We start from the raw sequence: 15,089 nt of genomic DNA, 5'->3' as shown, positions 1-15,089 counted from the left end.
GACGGCGGAAAGTCATTGATGGAGCAGCTGAAAACTTTTGGGCCGATGATATTACCTGAGGAACTTCTGCAGCAATTTCTTGGAATTCCGATGATTGACCTCCAACAACCACATCCATCATCCTATGTATGAATAGGTATGACTCCAAACAGCAGAGGGTTTCCCACTTTACTTCCCTCCCCACTCCCACTGGCTCCAGTTTTGCTACAGATCTTTGATGTCACGTTTGGTCAAATGCTGTCTTGATGTCAAGGGCCGTCGCTCCCCCTCTCTTTCTCTCTCTCTTTCTTCACCTCTGGAGTTCAGCTCTAGACACACTTGTTGGGTTTCACTGCTGGATTCCAACAGCAACTAAATGTGACACTTCTGAATGTCAATGCTCTGTTCTATGGCCTCACCTGTAGTTTTCTACTCAAGGTTGTTGTTTTAGAGTAATTAATCACATCTGCAAGGGATGTGCTTATCACTGATGATGCCCAGAAACAGTTCCATTTCACCAGAATGGCTATGTTCGACAATTGTAGCATAGAAGTGTCATGGCAACTTAGAGTTAGTTCAAATGGTGCAATGGTTCAATATTTAATGAATGTAAAAATATTTTGATTAAAGAAATTCAACTTTGGCTCTGCTACTTCTTCTTTGGATTTCTGTCCTAACATAGGATTAAGTCATTCCATTTCTGTTTGCAGCATTCTTTCAGAAAAGTTAAAAACTGCAGGTTCCAATCAGGAAATCATTAAAATTTTCCTCACACAATGTTGTTCTACTACCTGACTGAAAAGTACTAAACCTGGATGGAAGAAGGCAGTACAAAATATTTCAAGCCAGAGGCCACTTAATTGCGATCAGGGATAATGGGAACTACAGTTGCTGGAGAATCCAAGATAACAAAGTGTGAAGCTGGATGAACACAGCAGGCCAAGCAGCATCTCAGGAGCACAAAAGCTGACGTTTCAGGCCTAGACCCTTCATCAGAGAGGGGGATGGGGAGAGGATTCTGAAATACATAGGGAGAGAAGGGGAGGCGGATCGAAGATGGATAGAGGAGAAGATAGGTGGACAGGAGATTGTAGGTGGATGGGGGGGAAATAAGGAGGGGATAGGTCAGTCCGGGGAGGACGGACAGGTCAAGGAGGCGGGATGAGGTTAGTAGGTGGGAAATTGAGGTGCGGTTTGAGGTGGGAGGAGGGCATAGGTAAGAGGAAGAACAGGTTAGGGAGGCAGGGACGAACTGGGCTGGTTTTGGGATGCAGCAGGGAAGGGGAGATTTTGAAGCTTGTGAAGTCCACATTGACACCATTGGGCTGCACTTTAATTGCTTCAACATTGTTCACCAAATGTAAATAAGTTCTCACCATTCACTCAATAGCTGGCAGAATTGCCTCAAAGAGGTTGGAATACAGGCTTTCTGGCGTACTTGTAGTAAAAGGAATCCCTGCAATGCCTGCTAGTCCTGTAAGCCCTGTGGAGCAGTTCTCAAATGTATTAGAATCAAACACCTTATCTGGTGGTAGGTCTTGTCTATTTCAATCCATTTTCTTTCAAATTCCCTTAACTCACAAAAATAGAGGTATCTCAATTGGAAAAGAAAAATCAATATTTCCAAGCAACTGCTATAACTGACAACATTGCCTCCATATGTGACAGTATGAACTATTTTTCTTAGGAGAATATACTGCACACAAGACCATTTTAGTGTGCAATTTAAAGTTACTTTGCCCCCAAAACTGTTTAAAGTCTTCAAAAAAGTTCAAGAGTAAAATGAGCCATTGCCTGTTCTCATTGATAGGCAAGAGAGTGGGTAGTACTGCAGATCATTGGGCTTCAATTTTGGACGGAGATAATGGGAACTGCAGATGCTGCAGAATCTGAGGTAACAAAGTGTTATGGAGCTGGATGAACACAGCAGGCCAAGCAGCATCTTAGGAGCCCAAAACGTCAGCTTTTGTGCTTCTAAGATGCTTCTTGGCCTGCTGTGTTCATCCAGCTCCATACTTTGTTATCTCTGTCTCAAATATTTGGGCAGTGGTCAAATTTCACTCACAGAATTTTGTACAATGGGTGTAACAAATTCAAACATAATATCGTCTCCCTTGAAAAACGAAAGAATCCAATAAAAGCCTTCCAAACTTCTCATTTTACATATTTAAAAACTTGATGAAAATAAACAAAATGAACAGACACCAAAGATGTGAATATAACAGCAAACAAATATTGGAGAAACAAGATAGCTCAAGGATAGGGAGGAATCAGTCTTCTAGCAATTGTTCCAAATGCTGAAGTGACAAAATTAGCGCAGCAGCTTAAAGCAAAGGTTAGCAGTGCTGAATATTAAGCACTTTATTTTTCTGGTATATTTGTACATTGTCACTGATAGGCAATGGGAAGATTTATTGGGCGCAACTATGTTGCTATCTCCCTCGTCATCAGGCAATTCAAGTGCACTAATGTGTCACACATCTGGGCCAGTGATCTATGTTATATTCTTTATGCTTCTAATACAATGAATGTTTCATAGTGGCATGACTATGTCATGAAAATTACCATATCAGTTATATCTCACTGTTAGAAAGCATTTTCCTCCCACTTTCAATGTCTCAACTATGTTACTGTCTTTAAAAAAAGCAAAATTGTTACTGACCACGAATGCAACATTCAATGTTTAGGAATGCTATTAGCAGTATTTAGTACTTTCTAGGGTTTACAGTTTAGTCTATGTAATATCAACATTAGAGAAATACCTTCTGATTACTGAATGGAATTTGTTAATTAAAATCCTTTTAAACACATAAATTTGGTTTGTTAAGTATAGCTAATTATTGTACCACTAATTAAATAAGCATTTCAAAAAATGTTGTTTACAGCTCTACATAACTCAAGAGTGGTTTCAATGCTGTTAGCAAACTGCAACATTGTCACATCGGAGACAGCATCAGCAAGTTGAGCGCAAGTTTAGCCCAAGAGCAAAAAAAGAAGTATTTTTGTTGCTGGTTATGTAAGACCACATCAATTGGTACTTTATAGATTTGTGTGTTTATTGCTACTATTGAATCTGACCAAAGCAGCTTGTTGTACTCGAATTTGTAATTTTGTCCTATGGCCTAGACTTCAGCTTTTCCATAGTCACAATCAATGTAATTTACTCATTACCACAACTTGTAATTATCCAGCCCAAGACCTTTCTGCATGTTCTCAAAGAAGAAACTAGAATTGGTAATCATATTTTCCATGTGCGTTCTACAGGATAGAAACATAGGGAACAATATGATTAGATATTCTCTATTATTTTAAACTTGGTATAGTTCATGCCTCTGGAGATATTTAGTTCCAGTTTTGGTTTGTCTTTCAAAAGAATACCGAACATTACGTTTTAGGTTACCTACTTTCATGACTCCATGGGTTGCACAGTGAGTACTGAAAAATTAACCAGAAGCTACACATCACAAAATAAATAAAAGATATCTGAACCTAAAAAATATTATTTGCCTGGTATGAAATTCACAATTTCACTTCATGTTATCATATGTACCTTTATTTTGCTATTGGAATAGTAGAACAGAACTTGAATATTGTTAGAAAGAGAGACATGTTGCAAAATGCTCTTTTTTTAATCTTACACTCATCAGGACACGTGCAGAATACCAAATTCCAAATGATCACAGCAATTTATACTACAGGAGAATATAATGCTGATTAGTCAGTATGTACATGGTTCTTTGATCATTAATTTAGCTTATCAGGAAAACATACACAGTATAAACTTGAATTTCCCACCCACACTCTGGCAGACAACATCCCAGAAAAGGCAAAAAGTCAGGAAATCGTTTATGCACACTTAACAGTGTTTAGTACATTCACATCAAGCCTGAAAGTCAAGACTGCCTACAGATATGAAAAGACAACTGTTTGCTGTTTTGTTATTTCTAAAATCTATAGGCTTTGGTGATGCATAAAGTTCTAACAGTTTGACATTTATTGTTGCATATTTATGGATAGTCTTGACAAACTTTAACTCAGAGCTTTAAGATCACAGTGACACTGAATTAAAATTGACAATCAAATACCCATTTTTAAATTAAGCCATTTTAGCACCATACTTTTCAGAATATATTCTCAGAAATGATGAAATAGTCAAATTATTTCTAGTTCACAGAAAAGTATTTTTCATGAAACAAAAATTAGCATGACGTGAACAACCCTGGTAACATTAGGTGACTGATACCAATAATTAGATAAAGAAATTATCAGTCTTGGCTCAAAATCCAGGGTGAAGTCAGGAAGAATTTTATGACGATAACTACATTATTAAAATTCCAAACCTGCCGAAATATTAGAATTCCAAATCAAAGCAAGTTTGAAAAAAACCCCTCCAAAACCTTTATATGGCAATAAAACCCAAAATCTAACTATTTGACTTTTAAATTTCCCTTTTGAGCTGCTTTTCAAAAGACTCCAAGATAACATAAATATCAAAATGATAAATACAGGGTCTGATTTTTTTCCACTAGTCAGTGTACAATTTCTTTCCATTCACATAAATATTCTGTCTTTCAATTTGCACATTCAGGAAGACAAAGCAGAGGCATTATAACTTACACACACACACACACACACACACACACACACACGGGCAAAGAATGCAAATCAGAAGAATGTCAGACAGTGAATGTGATTCCTGTATTTATGAAAAAGGAAGCTTGAACAAATCTAGAGATTGTCGCGACAGGAACAATAATGGAATTGTTATTCAAAGGTGTAATAGAAAACATCTCAGAAGTGAACATGTAATAAACTATAAAGCAACAAAATGGATTTCAAAAAGAAAAGACAAGCTTCATTACCTTTTATTTTAAGTAGTTATAGAATAGACAAGGGTAATTTGGTAGATGTAATATATATGACAACCTTTTAAAATAATCCCTTCAGACATGTTGCAATGCACCTCAATAGCAGGTGAGATTTGAAATTGTACCTTCTGGCTAGAAGTAAAAATATTACCATATGCCACAGAGACCAAACAAACTTTGAGATGGCTTTTAACAATGATTCATGACCTTCGTCACCAACTGACCAGTCAAAAAAAGGATAAATAATAACTAGCTACAAAACATAAAACAGATAAATTATGCTTGTTACACAAGGATTGGTGCTGAGACACTTCTTTTTTGTCAATGGCATAATTTATGTAGACTTGGGAATGAGGATTAGAATTTCAGAATCTGTTGATTATATCAAAATAGAAGCATTGTTAATACTAATAAACATTAATAAACTTGATAAATGTGTGGACAAGATTAAAATGGTACATTTTAATAGAAAGAATAAAGAGGTCAGCCGTTCCTTGAAAAATTAGAATCTAAGTCCACTAAAGTAGCAAAGGGCTCTGGGGAGACAGGTTTTCAAAAACTATTGAAGTAGCAGTTAACAGGGCCATAGATAGCAAAGCATTGAGGTCCATTTTTGGAAACAGAAGAAAGACAGAGAGAGAGAAGAAACACAGAGAGGGAGAGATGAAAGGAAAAGATAGTGATAGAAAAGGAAAGAAAAGAGAAAGAAAAGAGACAGGAAAAAACAAGGAAGTTATATTAATCTTGTATGAAGACCGTGGTATGAACCGTGCTGCTTTACATTTCATAAAATAAAATGGGGAGAGCAAAACTCATTGATAAAGATGATACCAAGCTGGAAGGTTATATCTTTCACAAAACATATAAGTTGATGCTCTTTTCTTTCAAAAGGAAAAGACCGAGAGTCTTTTGATAAGGTCTAACATTGTGAAAGGGTTTGAAAAGATAGGAATAGAGATGAGACTGCTTGTAAGAAATGTAGCAAAACACAAAACATACGATGGGCATTAAAAATCCAATAGAAATTCAGGAGGAATTTCTCTGCTACTACGCTTCTTTGAAAGTGGAATTGCCATCACATGAAAAAATGTAGTTAAATTGCAAAAGTATTTAAGAAGGAGCTAGATAAAACACAGGGAGAAATGATTGAGACAATTATTTTAATAGCGTTAGAGAGAGTAGGTGAAAGGAACGTCATGCGGAGCACAATCACCTGTATGGAGTATTTGGGCTGAACAGTCGGCTTCCCTCCTGTAAAATCTAGGTAAAAATTGGAATTTGACACCCACGATAAAGGTTTTATGCCAAGTTTCCTACGGTTCCAGTCTAAAAATAACATTTTAACTAGCAGGTAACTTAAATAAAACAAACTCACCAATGAAATTAGGTAGAAGGACTTATATTTCATCAATAAAAGCATTAGACAGACAACTAAAAAAAATTCACAGACTGAGTCAGAACTTTGAATGGAATATGATCTAGTTACTAATTCAGTAGTGCAAAAGAGTGTCCTTGCAGTAAAATTAGCTTGGTTAAATCCTTGACATTAATATAGTTTGAAGATTTCTACTTGGACCTTAACAGAAACTGAACATGTTGGGTGAATATTTCAAGATTTGTTTCATTTCACATTTTTGCCAAAAGAATTAAGTTGCCAAAAATGACCCCAACAGTGAGCACTGTAGGTCGGAGGGAGTGGGAAACATGAGAAGAACATATTTTCATATCTACCAGCTTTATCACATCTTTATGTGGGAATAGGTATTAGAACAAGAAAATAGACTATGGCAGTTTGCATCCTTACCAAGATGTTTCTGAGAAAACAGTTGGGTCAAAAGGAAAAAGAAAGCAAACATATGTTTAGCATTATCACAAGTCTGTCACCTCGAAGTAAATTTAAAGAGTGTTGCCCACAATTAAAACATGCCTAATGTTAATAAGGAATGTGACAGATGATGAAAATTGCCTGCAACATAACAAGAATCAACTGAATGAATTATTTATACAGACCCAAACAACACAACATTTGGTAAGCAAAAGACTGGCCCACCTTGAGAACAGAAAGACAACAGCACTTCATTGAATTTTACATGATTATACATTAATACCTTTCACAAATGTTACAATCCACTTACCAATAAAACTCCTATTTTAACAAATGGTATTTGAAGAACGTGCAAAGAACAAAGAACAATACAGCACAGGAACAGGGCTTTCAGCTCTCCAAGCCTGCACTGGCACATTTTGTCCTTTCATACTAAAACTGTCTTCTCTTACAGGATCCATGTCCCTCTATGCCTTCCTATTCATGTGTTCGTCCAGGTGTTTCTTGAAAGCTGCTGATGTGTCTCTTTCCACTACCTCCTCTGGCAGCACATTCCAAGTGCCCAGCACCCTTTCTGTGAAAAACTTGTATGTTGTTTACATATATCCCCAGATACTGGCTGGCAACAGGGAAACTCAGGCCAATGTATAAATCTTAGACTAAGGTTAATCTGCAATGTTATACTTGATTCTTCAAAATGTTTGTGCAGAATATACACTGCAGATTACTTACAGAATCATCAGTATATAATGAGCAAACAATTCTTGCAGAAGCATATCAACAAGCTTTAGAACAGTTACAACCCAACTGTGAGTATACAGTATCTGATATCAATTTAGCTAGTTCGTACCATCAAGATGAAAATCTACTCCAGAAGGTAGTACTGTCAATGAGGTGTATAAAGGTTACCATCCATTACAAATATTTATGAGATTAAAGGTTATGAGGACCAGATGAATATTGTTTTCCAGTTCCAAACATATCACCTCAAGGTTCTTCAGATATTTACATAACCTTTCTGGTACAACATAAGTTTAAGAGGAAAAGCACAAAAATAAATCAGGAAAGATTTTAAAAGTTGGTATATTCATACAACTCTTTGATGTTAGGAGAAACAGGCACAATAGGGCCCAAAGATTCTTCTCCTATTGTTATTTAACAAACCCTGAAGACATTTCATCAAATGTTAAAATGAAAATGTCTGAAGTTATATTGTTAAGTAGAAAGTGGCAAAACCATCTGATTTGTACATTGTATTCCATCAGCAAATATGATGTTCTAAAGCTATTTAATATTTCAGCATCATCTATCTTAATTTGACAAGCTTGAGCTAATTATCACAATGCAAGTAAAAAGTGTCTAATAATTATCTGAGCACTGAATAAAGATTTCTGTGGATCTCCTTTACGTCACAACAAACCTGATATAAATTCTTAAGCTGTAAAACTACACAAGACTATGTGGAAGTAAGTCTTTGAGATGTATAATAGCATATTATTACTAATACCAGGAAATTTGACAACTAACATTAGAAAATTTGACTCTACATCAACAGTCGCAATGACAACTTGAACAGAAAAATGTGAACTTTAGTGTACTAAGGGCTACATTTATAGACTACATACCAACATAAATAGTTAATGATTGCATATACTTCACATTCATTGGCTAAGCATAAGCAACATTTGTACGTACCACAGTAATCCAAAATGAAGTCAGTATCACTCACATCAATAGATTTTCGACTTCCAGGTTTTCTTTAAACACAAGAAAAATGTTATAGCTGAGCTATTACAAAAAGAGACGGCCTGCATGGCAAGCATGCATTTAATAGTTGGAAAATAACCTAATGCAACCAAGAGGTTTATCCAATACAAAAGATCACAGAAAACTTGAGTTTCCCGTGATAGAAGTTAGGAAACTACATTCTGGCAGTCTTCATAACACTCACATATTTCCAGCCTGTTATAACCCAAAATGGGTCATCTGAACAACGTGGTAAGTTTTAGAGGTGATTGATGTACTGTTTGACAAAATAAAGCATCCCTCTAAGATGTTAATACCGTTCACTGAGTGCCATGGGTACCTAGTATAATGATAACGTTAAGTGCAATCGGTTGGCTTTTAAAGCCAACCTTAGATTGACCTAAATGGTTCCCTCTAAGTGTTTCTGCTCCATTTTGTTATTTTATGTGCCAAAACGATTCCCTAAAAAGTAACACAAAAGAACATTTCGTAAAATAAAATGTTAAGATAAGCTTCACAAACATAACGAAGAGTGCGAGCTAAAATAAATCTTGCTCCCAAGAACGACCATAAATGTACACGTGAAAGAGGAGACTGGTAAAAATACAAGGCAATCGCTCTCAGACCAAAACTGCAAACTGTCCGAGTGCAACCTTTCTCTTGCCATGTAAGAGGCTGCAACGAAACATCCCAAAAATGCTTTTATGATGTCGAATTACACCGCACTAAACTAAACCAATAAAGCAGAATTGCAGCAAGATTCCCCCAGCCGTTGTCCAATAGCTGGTGACTGTTTTGCCGACCACCAATTGCTAATTACCTACGGCTACTGATAAGCTATTTGAAATGCTTACGGTCTGTTTAGCGCTCCTGAGCCACCCACCTGCATAATAATAAACAACGGATACAAACACCAGATGCAGTTTGTTGACAAGCTAATTCAGAAACCTCGCGGGCTGCAGCTCACACGGCGTTCTTCAAAAAGGTATCGAAAAACCATGCGTCATTCACTACAAAACTTAGCACATCGAAAACTAGCCTTTCTTTAAAATGCTAAAGCAGAAAATACAGGTAGGTATTTGTGCACACTTTTCCAAGCCAATCCTTCATATGAAGTCTTCCACGAGCATCAGATCTCAAGATCGTAGAGGCAGGGACCAAAGTACAGAAAGGAAATAGTGCTGAAGTTTTGATGTAGTCATTAAAATGACATTATCCAAACACGCAGAATTGATATCGAAAACGTCCGCAAACACAAAGCTCCTTCTCATAGCCCCAATAATCATTTCATCCTGAATCAATGTGGGTTACAATGGAGGTTACAATAACCTGCAAACACTTCAACATGCAATTCCAACTGTCATAGCGCAATAAAGAAATTCCAACCCTATTAGCAAAATACGAGGGGGGGAAATAACTTACCGCAGTCCTCACACAAGATCCTCCCAATATCTTTTTTTAGATTCTTTCCGCCTGTGTCTAGTGGAGCAAATGATGTCTTGAATACTAACGGCTCATCTGTTGGCTCCATGAAAAAGATATATTTCTGGTTCTTCTTTACTTTGATGCATGGTGTTTCTGATCCAAAGTCCCCGATCGTGACAAGCTGATCCCTCGCTAGACCCCCGCTATGAACTGGCCACACGTCCAACACTTTGACATTAATACTGTAAGGCTCGGTGGTATGATTTGGGACTGACTGCACTTTGCCTTCGATCACCACCGCTGAACGATAGGCTTGGTCCTGCAAAGAATTTAAGCTCGGGGAATAGCAGGCAAACGACACCCCCGCGACCAGCATGGCAAAATGGACAGCACCAAGCCCCATGGTTGAAAGGCACGGCCGCGCTCGGCTGCACTGAGGTGTAGAGCGGCGCTGAGTTGGAAGGCAGAGTTGTGACAAAGTGGGCTGCAAATCGCCTCGAGTTGCACGGCTGAGCAAGAGACCTTGCGTAAGTGTTCATGGCATTTGGCTGTTTGCATGGGGAAACACCGCTCGGAAGCGGAAACGGCGTAATACAGTACTGCTGCCTAAACCTGTCACTGCAACGACTGGCAAATATCAACAAAATCCACTTTGTTTATTAAATGAACACAAAGCACTTACCGTCATTCGGTAACAGCAGCGGCTCCATCGCATTATGTGTCATCCAACAGGCGCAGTCTTCTGCATCCCACTGAGATCCCGAACACCTAACACATCGCCTTATGCTTTCCAGTTCTATTAACGAAGTTCATACGATGTTAATAATGCTGTCGCTATAGTAACTAAACTGAAAACTAGTTGCCGAGAACAGCAGCTTGTATGTTCCACAAACCTATCCCTCCATTCAGTGGCAGCCAATGGTTTCTGTGTACATTACATTGGGGTTTTGCAGTCGAGAGCTCGCCCTGCAGCTCTGCATAGACACATTTCATTTCCCACGAAGGTAGCCTGCTTCAAAGGCTTTGCTATAGAAACGGTTAACTGATCATTCTCTGGAAGGCAGAGGCATGAAAAAACAAGCGTTTAATAATTTGAGCGCGGGTCCCAACAAGGGCCAGTACCTCCTCACATTCAGTGAGTCTTTATTCTCACACATGTATATATATATCTCTCTCTCTCCTCTCGCTTTGATCTATTCACAACTTGGCTGCATTCCGATCACATCCACTTTGTGCTACAGACCGCTGGGTATGAGAATCCTCGCTGCTGCCTGCACACCTACTCTGAACAGAAACCGCGGTACTAGCGAAAGAAAACAACCTGAACAGGAATAGGAGGAGCGACAGAAGATGCAACAGAACATCCGCAAACCACAGGTACGGAGTATACTGTCACTGACCACGTGAAAGCACGGTCCACCCTTCTGTACAGGTGTTTGTGACTTTCCATGAACAGTATGCGTGTGTTCGTTCCATCTAAGATCACGCCTGTTTTAATCAGAAGTCGTATTTCTGCGTGTACTGTTGAGTACCACAGTGTAGTCAGGAGCTGAGGTCTGATACGTTCCACAGCACACGACTGCGGACCACCAGTGAGGTATCCCTCGTCATGTACAGCGACTCCCAGCGTTTAGATTGAAATCGGCTTTTACGGCAAAATATTTCCTGCAAATTCTAAGCAGTCCGAAAAGCCTCTACCACACCCGCCTAAAACTTCTCAGTGTGTCGAGGCTTGATAAAGAGAGCTCTACTTTGTGCATACCTTCCCTAATACCAGCTCGTTGGCTCATTGTCCATTGGTGCTTCATCCTTAGACATTATTTTATTTCCGGAAAGGTTAGCCATCGCCTTCCGATCTCAGATGCAAAGTGAAGAGGTAGTTTCCAATGTCCCTGAGTCAGACCAGGAATTGGAACCTGAGCTGTTAGTGCCTTTTCTGCAGCACAGACTAGCTATCTAGACAAGCGACTCAGGCGACTCCCAAAGAAAGTCTGACAGAATTTATGAGTGTATTTTTCTGTGTGGCGTTCCATACTTTTGGTTTTACAGGGAGGAGGCAAAAGCGTGGGGCCGTTGCAGGCCTAAGATGGTATCTGCGGAGGCCACCCATATTTCTCACCGGGGCCATGTGGACACCATTCTAAATCAACCATTAGCCCAGGCCCTGGGTGAGTGCACCAGCAGACCGGTGAGGAGGCAAATTGTGACAGCAGTCAGCGTGTGGATTCTTCCGTAACACTGTACGGGGGAATTATCGTACAGGAGCATGGAGGACCCTTCCCTACTCTGACCAGCATGATTTAAATCAACTACTTTTCAACAGTCACTGCATGATTTCTGCTAGCTGTGGCTGTGTCAGTAGAGGTAAGAACACAAAGTGCTGGAGGCACTCAGTCGGTCAGTCAACATTTGTGAAGAAATAGAATTAATGGCTCAGATATTTGGATACCCAGAAAGTTGTTTGAGCAGTGTTGACAGCCCTCTCTGTTGTAACTCAAGGGAAATTGAAAATTCTGATGAGCAATTGCCCAGAAACAGGATCCCTTCAAAAAAAAGCATTAAAGTAGGAAACATCGAAGAAATCTGACTGGTTCTAAAGTTAGGTGATTAAAACCATACTCTAACGCCAGGGTAACAACGAAACTGATCTCTCCCCCACTCATCATTAAGTCAGAAGTCACACTATACCAGGTTAGAGTCCAACAGGTTTATTTTCATCAAAGGAGCAGCACTTGTGATTTCAAATAAACCTGTTGGACTATAACCTGTTGTCGTGTGATTTCTCATCTTGTCCACTCCAGTCAAACACTGGCACCCCCACATCACCACTCATCACAGACAGCCCTCAATTGCACCCCCCTTGACACCTTAATCCCTAAACCTGTGACAATCATCCCAAAACTACGCTCTTTCCCTGACCCCTTCCTGACACAGCCTGACAAAGCCTTTCTGGATAGCCTGACCTCTCCCTGGATCTGATACACCTGCTGACCTCACCTGCTGCCCCCAAAAGCATAAGACCCTCAGGCTTAACAACCCGTCTCACATATTGGACTTGACACTCCTCACTCCTGACCAAATCCTGGCCTGACTCAAAACTTCCCCTTCACAACCATACCCCAGCATCACCCTCAATAGAGACCCCCCTACACACACCAAGCTGACTGCTGAAAAAGGGAGCATTTTTAGATGAGGATCTTCTGCACAGCTGAATTGGTGGACCATGGACAGATTCATAACAGAAAGACCCTGTCAAGGAATAACAGGTTAAAGACAAATGGATTATTTTTAATCCAATAAGCATACCTGACTGGACTATTTAGGCCAATATTACAGGGTAATGACTGCTGAGTATTTCCAGCATTTTCTGATTTTATTTTCACATTTCTAGTAAATCATTTTTAAGTCTGTAGAAGTGTTTAGACCATATGGCAATAAGAAATAGGACCAGGAGTAGCCCATTCAGCCCCTCAAGACTGCTCCTAGTGCTACTCAAAGTCTGCAGGGATTGATGCTGCAAATAGTGGATGCTTGAGTTCACTTCAAAGGTTCCCCTCAGACCAGTTGCTCTCATTCATTGGTATTGTAGTTTCCATAGCCCTGGTCCTCAACATAACAGGGAGATTGAAAAGATATGACATTGAACAGGACAAGATGAATGAAAAGGGAGCAGAAGGAGGGGAAGGAGGATGCATAGCAGAAGTCCATATCTACCCAGGGTCTTCAGTGAGCAATTCTCCTATATCAAACTCAGAAAGGAACAGTCTCTGTTTCATTAAGGAGGCGAGTACTGAATTCTGCCACCTCTGACAGGCAGACATTCAACCTCAGAGTCTGAGTTCTGAAGAAGAGTCGTACTGGACTCAAAATGTACCCATTGTTCCTCTCTCCACAGATGTTGCCAGATCCACTGAGTTTCTGCACCATTTCTGTTGTTTGCTTTAGGGCATTGCCTGAAGATGTAAAGGTGACAATGGTCACCATGAGCTTCAGTACACTAGGTTTCTCCTAGTAAAAGCAGACAAAACAAGTGCATGATTTCACCCAGATAGACCCACAGTCCAGGTTTACAAGTATATGAAATATAGGAGAGTAGCTAAAGTAGATGCTGGTCTCTGAAAGACAGACGCAGGAGAAATAAATCAGGGAAATGAAAAAAATGGCAGAATCATTAAACAACTAATTTGTGTCTGTCTTTACAGCAGAAGATATAAATTACAGATGAGCAGTAAAAGGTAACCAAGGAGTTAATGATATTAAGGAAGGCAATTAATATCAGCAAAAAAGTAATATTAGATTAGATTCCCTACAGTGTGGAAACAGGCCCTTTGGCCCAACAAGTTCACACTGCCCCGTGGAGCATCCCACCCAGACCCATCCCCCGATAACCCTCACATCCTGAACACTATGGGCAATTTAGTATGGCCAATCCATCTAGCCTGCACATCTTTGGACTGTGGGAGGAAACCCACGCAGACATGGGGAGAATGTGCAAACTCCACACAGACAGTTACCTGAGGCTGGAATTGAACCCGGGTTCCTGGCGCTGTGAGGCTGCGGTGCTAACCACTGAGCCACCGCGCCACCCATATGGGAGAAAAAATTTTGAAAACTAGATAAAGGGGAAACTGTAGCTATAGTGTACTTGGATTTCCAAAAAGGCATATAGTACAGCATATGATAATTAAAAGATTCACATAAACTAAAGATTAGATAACACTTAGGGATAATACATCAGTGTGGATAGACGGACTAGTTTAATAACAAGAAGACAGGGAATGAACAGAGCATTTTCAATCATATGTACTGTGACTAGTGGAGTACAACAAGAATCAATTCTGGGGTCTCATCTATCTACCATCTTCCATTAGTCAGATCAATCAATAGTAATCTGTCCTCATTTGCTGATAATCATAGTCTTCCCCACAGTGCAAAAAAAACATTGACTGCATGCACATCATTTGCAGGAGCTGCATGTAAATTCAGAGATTAGAGTTCTACAACCACAAAAGAACTCCACTCCTCCAAACCCTGCCCTTAGCTCATCATCCAGGTTAATGTTTTGTACCTTGGCTGCAGTCATGATGCCTTCATTTTGTGGAAGACCTCTGCACTGATAGTAAAGTTGGCTGTTAGGCTATTCACTAACTGCTTTATAGCGCCAGAGCACAACCTAGGCATATATGAGCAATATGCAGAGAACAACAGAAATTCTGCCATATGAAATGTCATTTAGAAGATCACTG

At 39.5% G+C, this 15,089-nt stretch overlaps 1 protein-coding gene and 1 long non-coding RNA gene across 4 annotated transcripts in view; one reads left to right on the top strand and one right to left on the bottom strand.

Annotated features, from left to right (window-relative positions):
• Positions 1 to 11,326, bottom strand: part of LOC125458307 (pro-neuregulin-2, membrane-bound isoform) — a 641,394-nt gene extending 630,068 nt beyond the window's left edge. For 2 of the 3 annotated variants that reach the window (XM_048543492.2, XM_059650700.1), the window contains exon 1: positions 9,841 to 10,849. In XM_048543492.2, the coding sequence (XP_048399449.1) occupies positions 9,841 to 10,246 (406 nt within the window). In that variant the 5' untranslated portion in view covers positions 10,247 to 10,849. Of the gene's footprint in view, positions 1 to 9,840; positions 10,897 to 11,164 lie in introns of those variants that run through there. The other variant, XM_059650701.1, reaches the window with a different exon arrangement.
• The window catches only part of LOC125458308 (uncharacterized), a 41,883-nt gene continuing 36,691 nt past the window's right edge, over positions 9,898 to 15,089 (top strand). Inside the window, exons 1-3 of the long non-coding RNA XR_007248807.2 lie at positions 9,898 to 10,370; positions 11,085 to 11,220; positions 11,893 to 12,207. This is a non-coding gene — a long non-coding RNA (uncharacterized LOC125458308). The remainder of the gene's footprint in view (positions 10,371 to 11,084; positions 11,221 to 11,892; positions 12,208 to 15,089) is intronic.

Source organism: Stegostoma tigrinum, chromosome 13, assembly GCF_030684315.1.
Source record: "Stegostoma tigrinum isolate sSteTig4 chromosome 13, sSteTig4.hap1, whole genome shotgun sequence".
NCBI lineage: Eukaryota > Metazoa > Chordata > Chondrichthyes > Orectolobiformes > Stegostomatidae > Stegostoma > Stegostoma tigrinum.
Note: the sequence above shows the minus strand (reverse complement) of the source record. Positions and strands in the feature narration are given on the sequence as shown.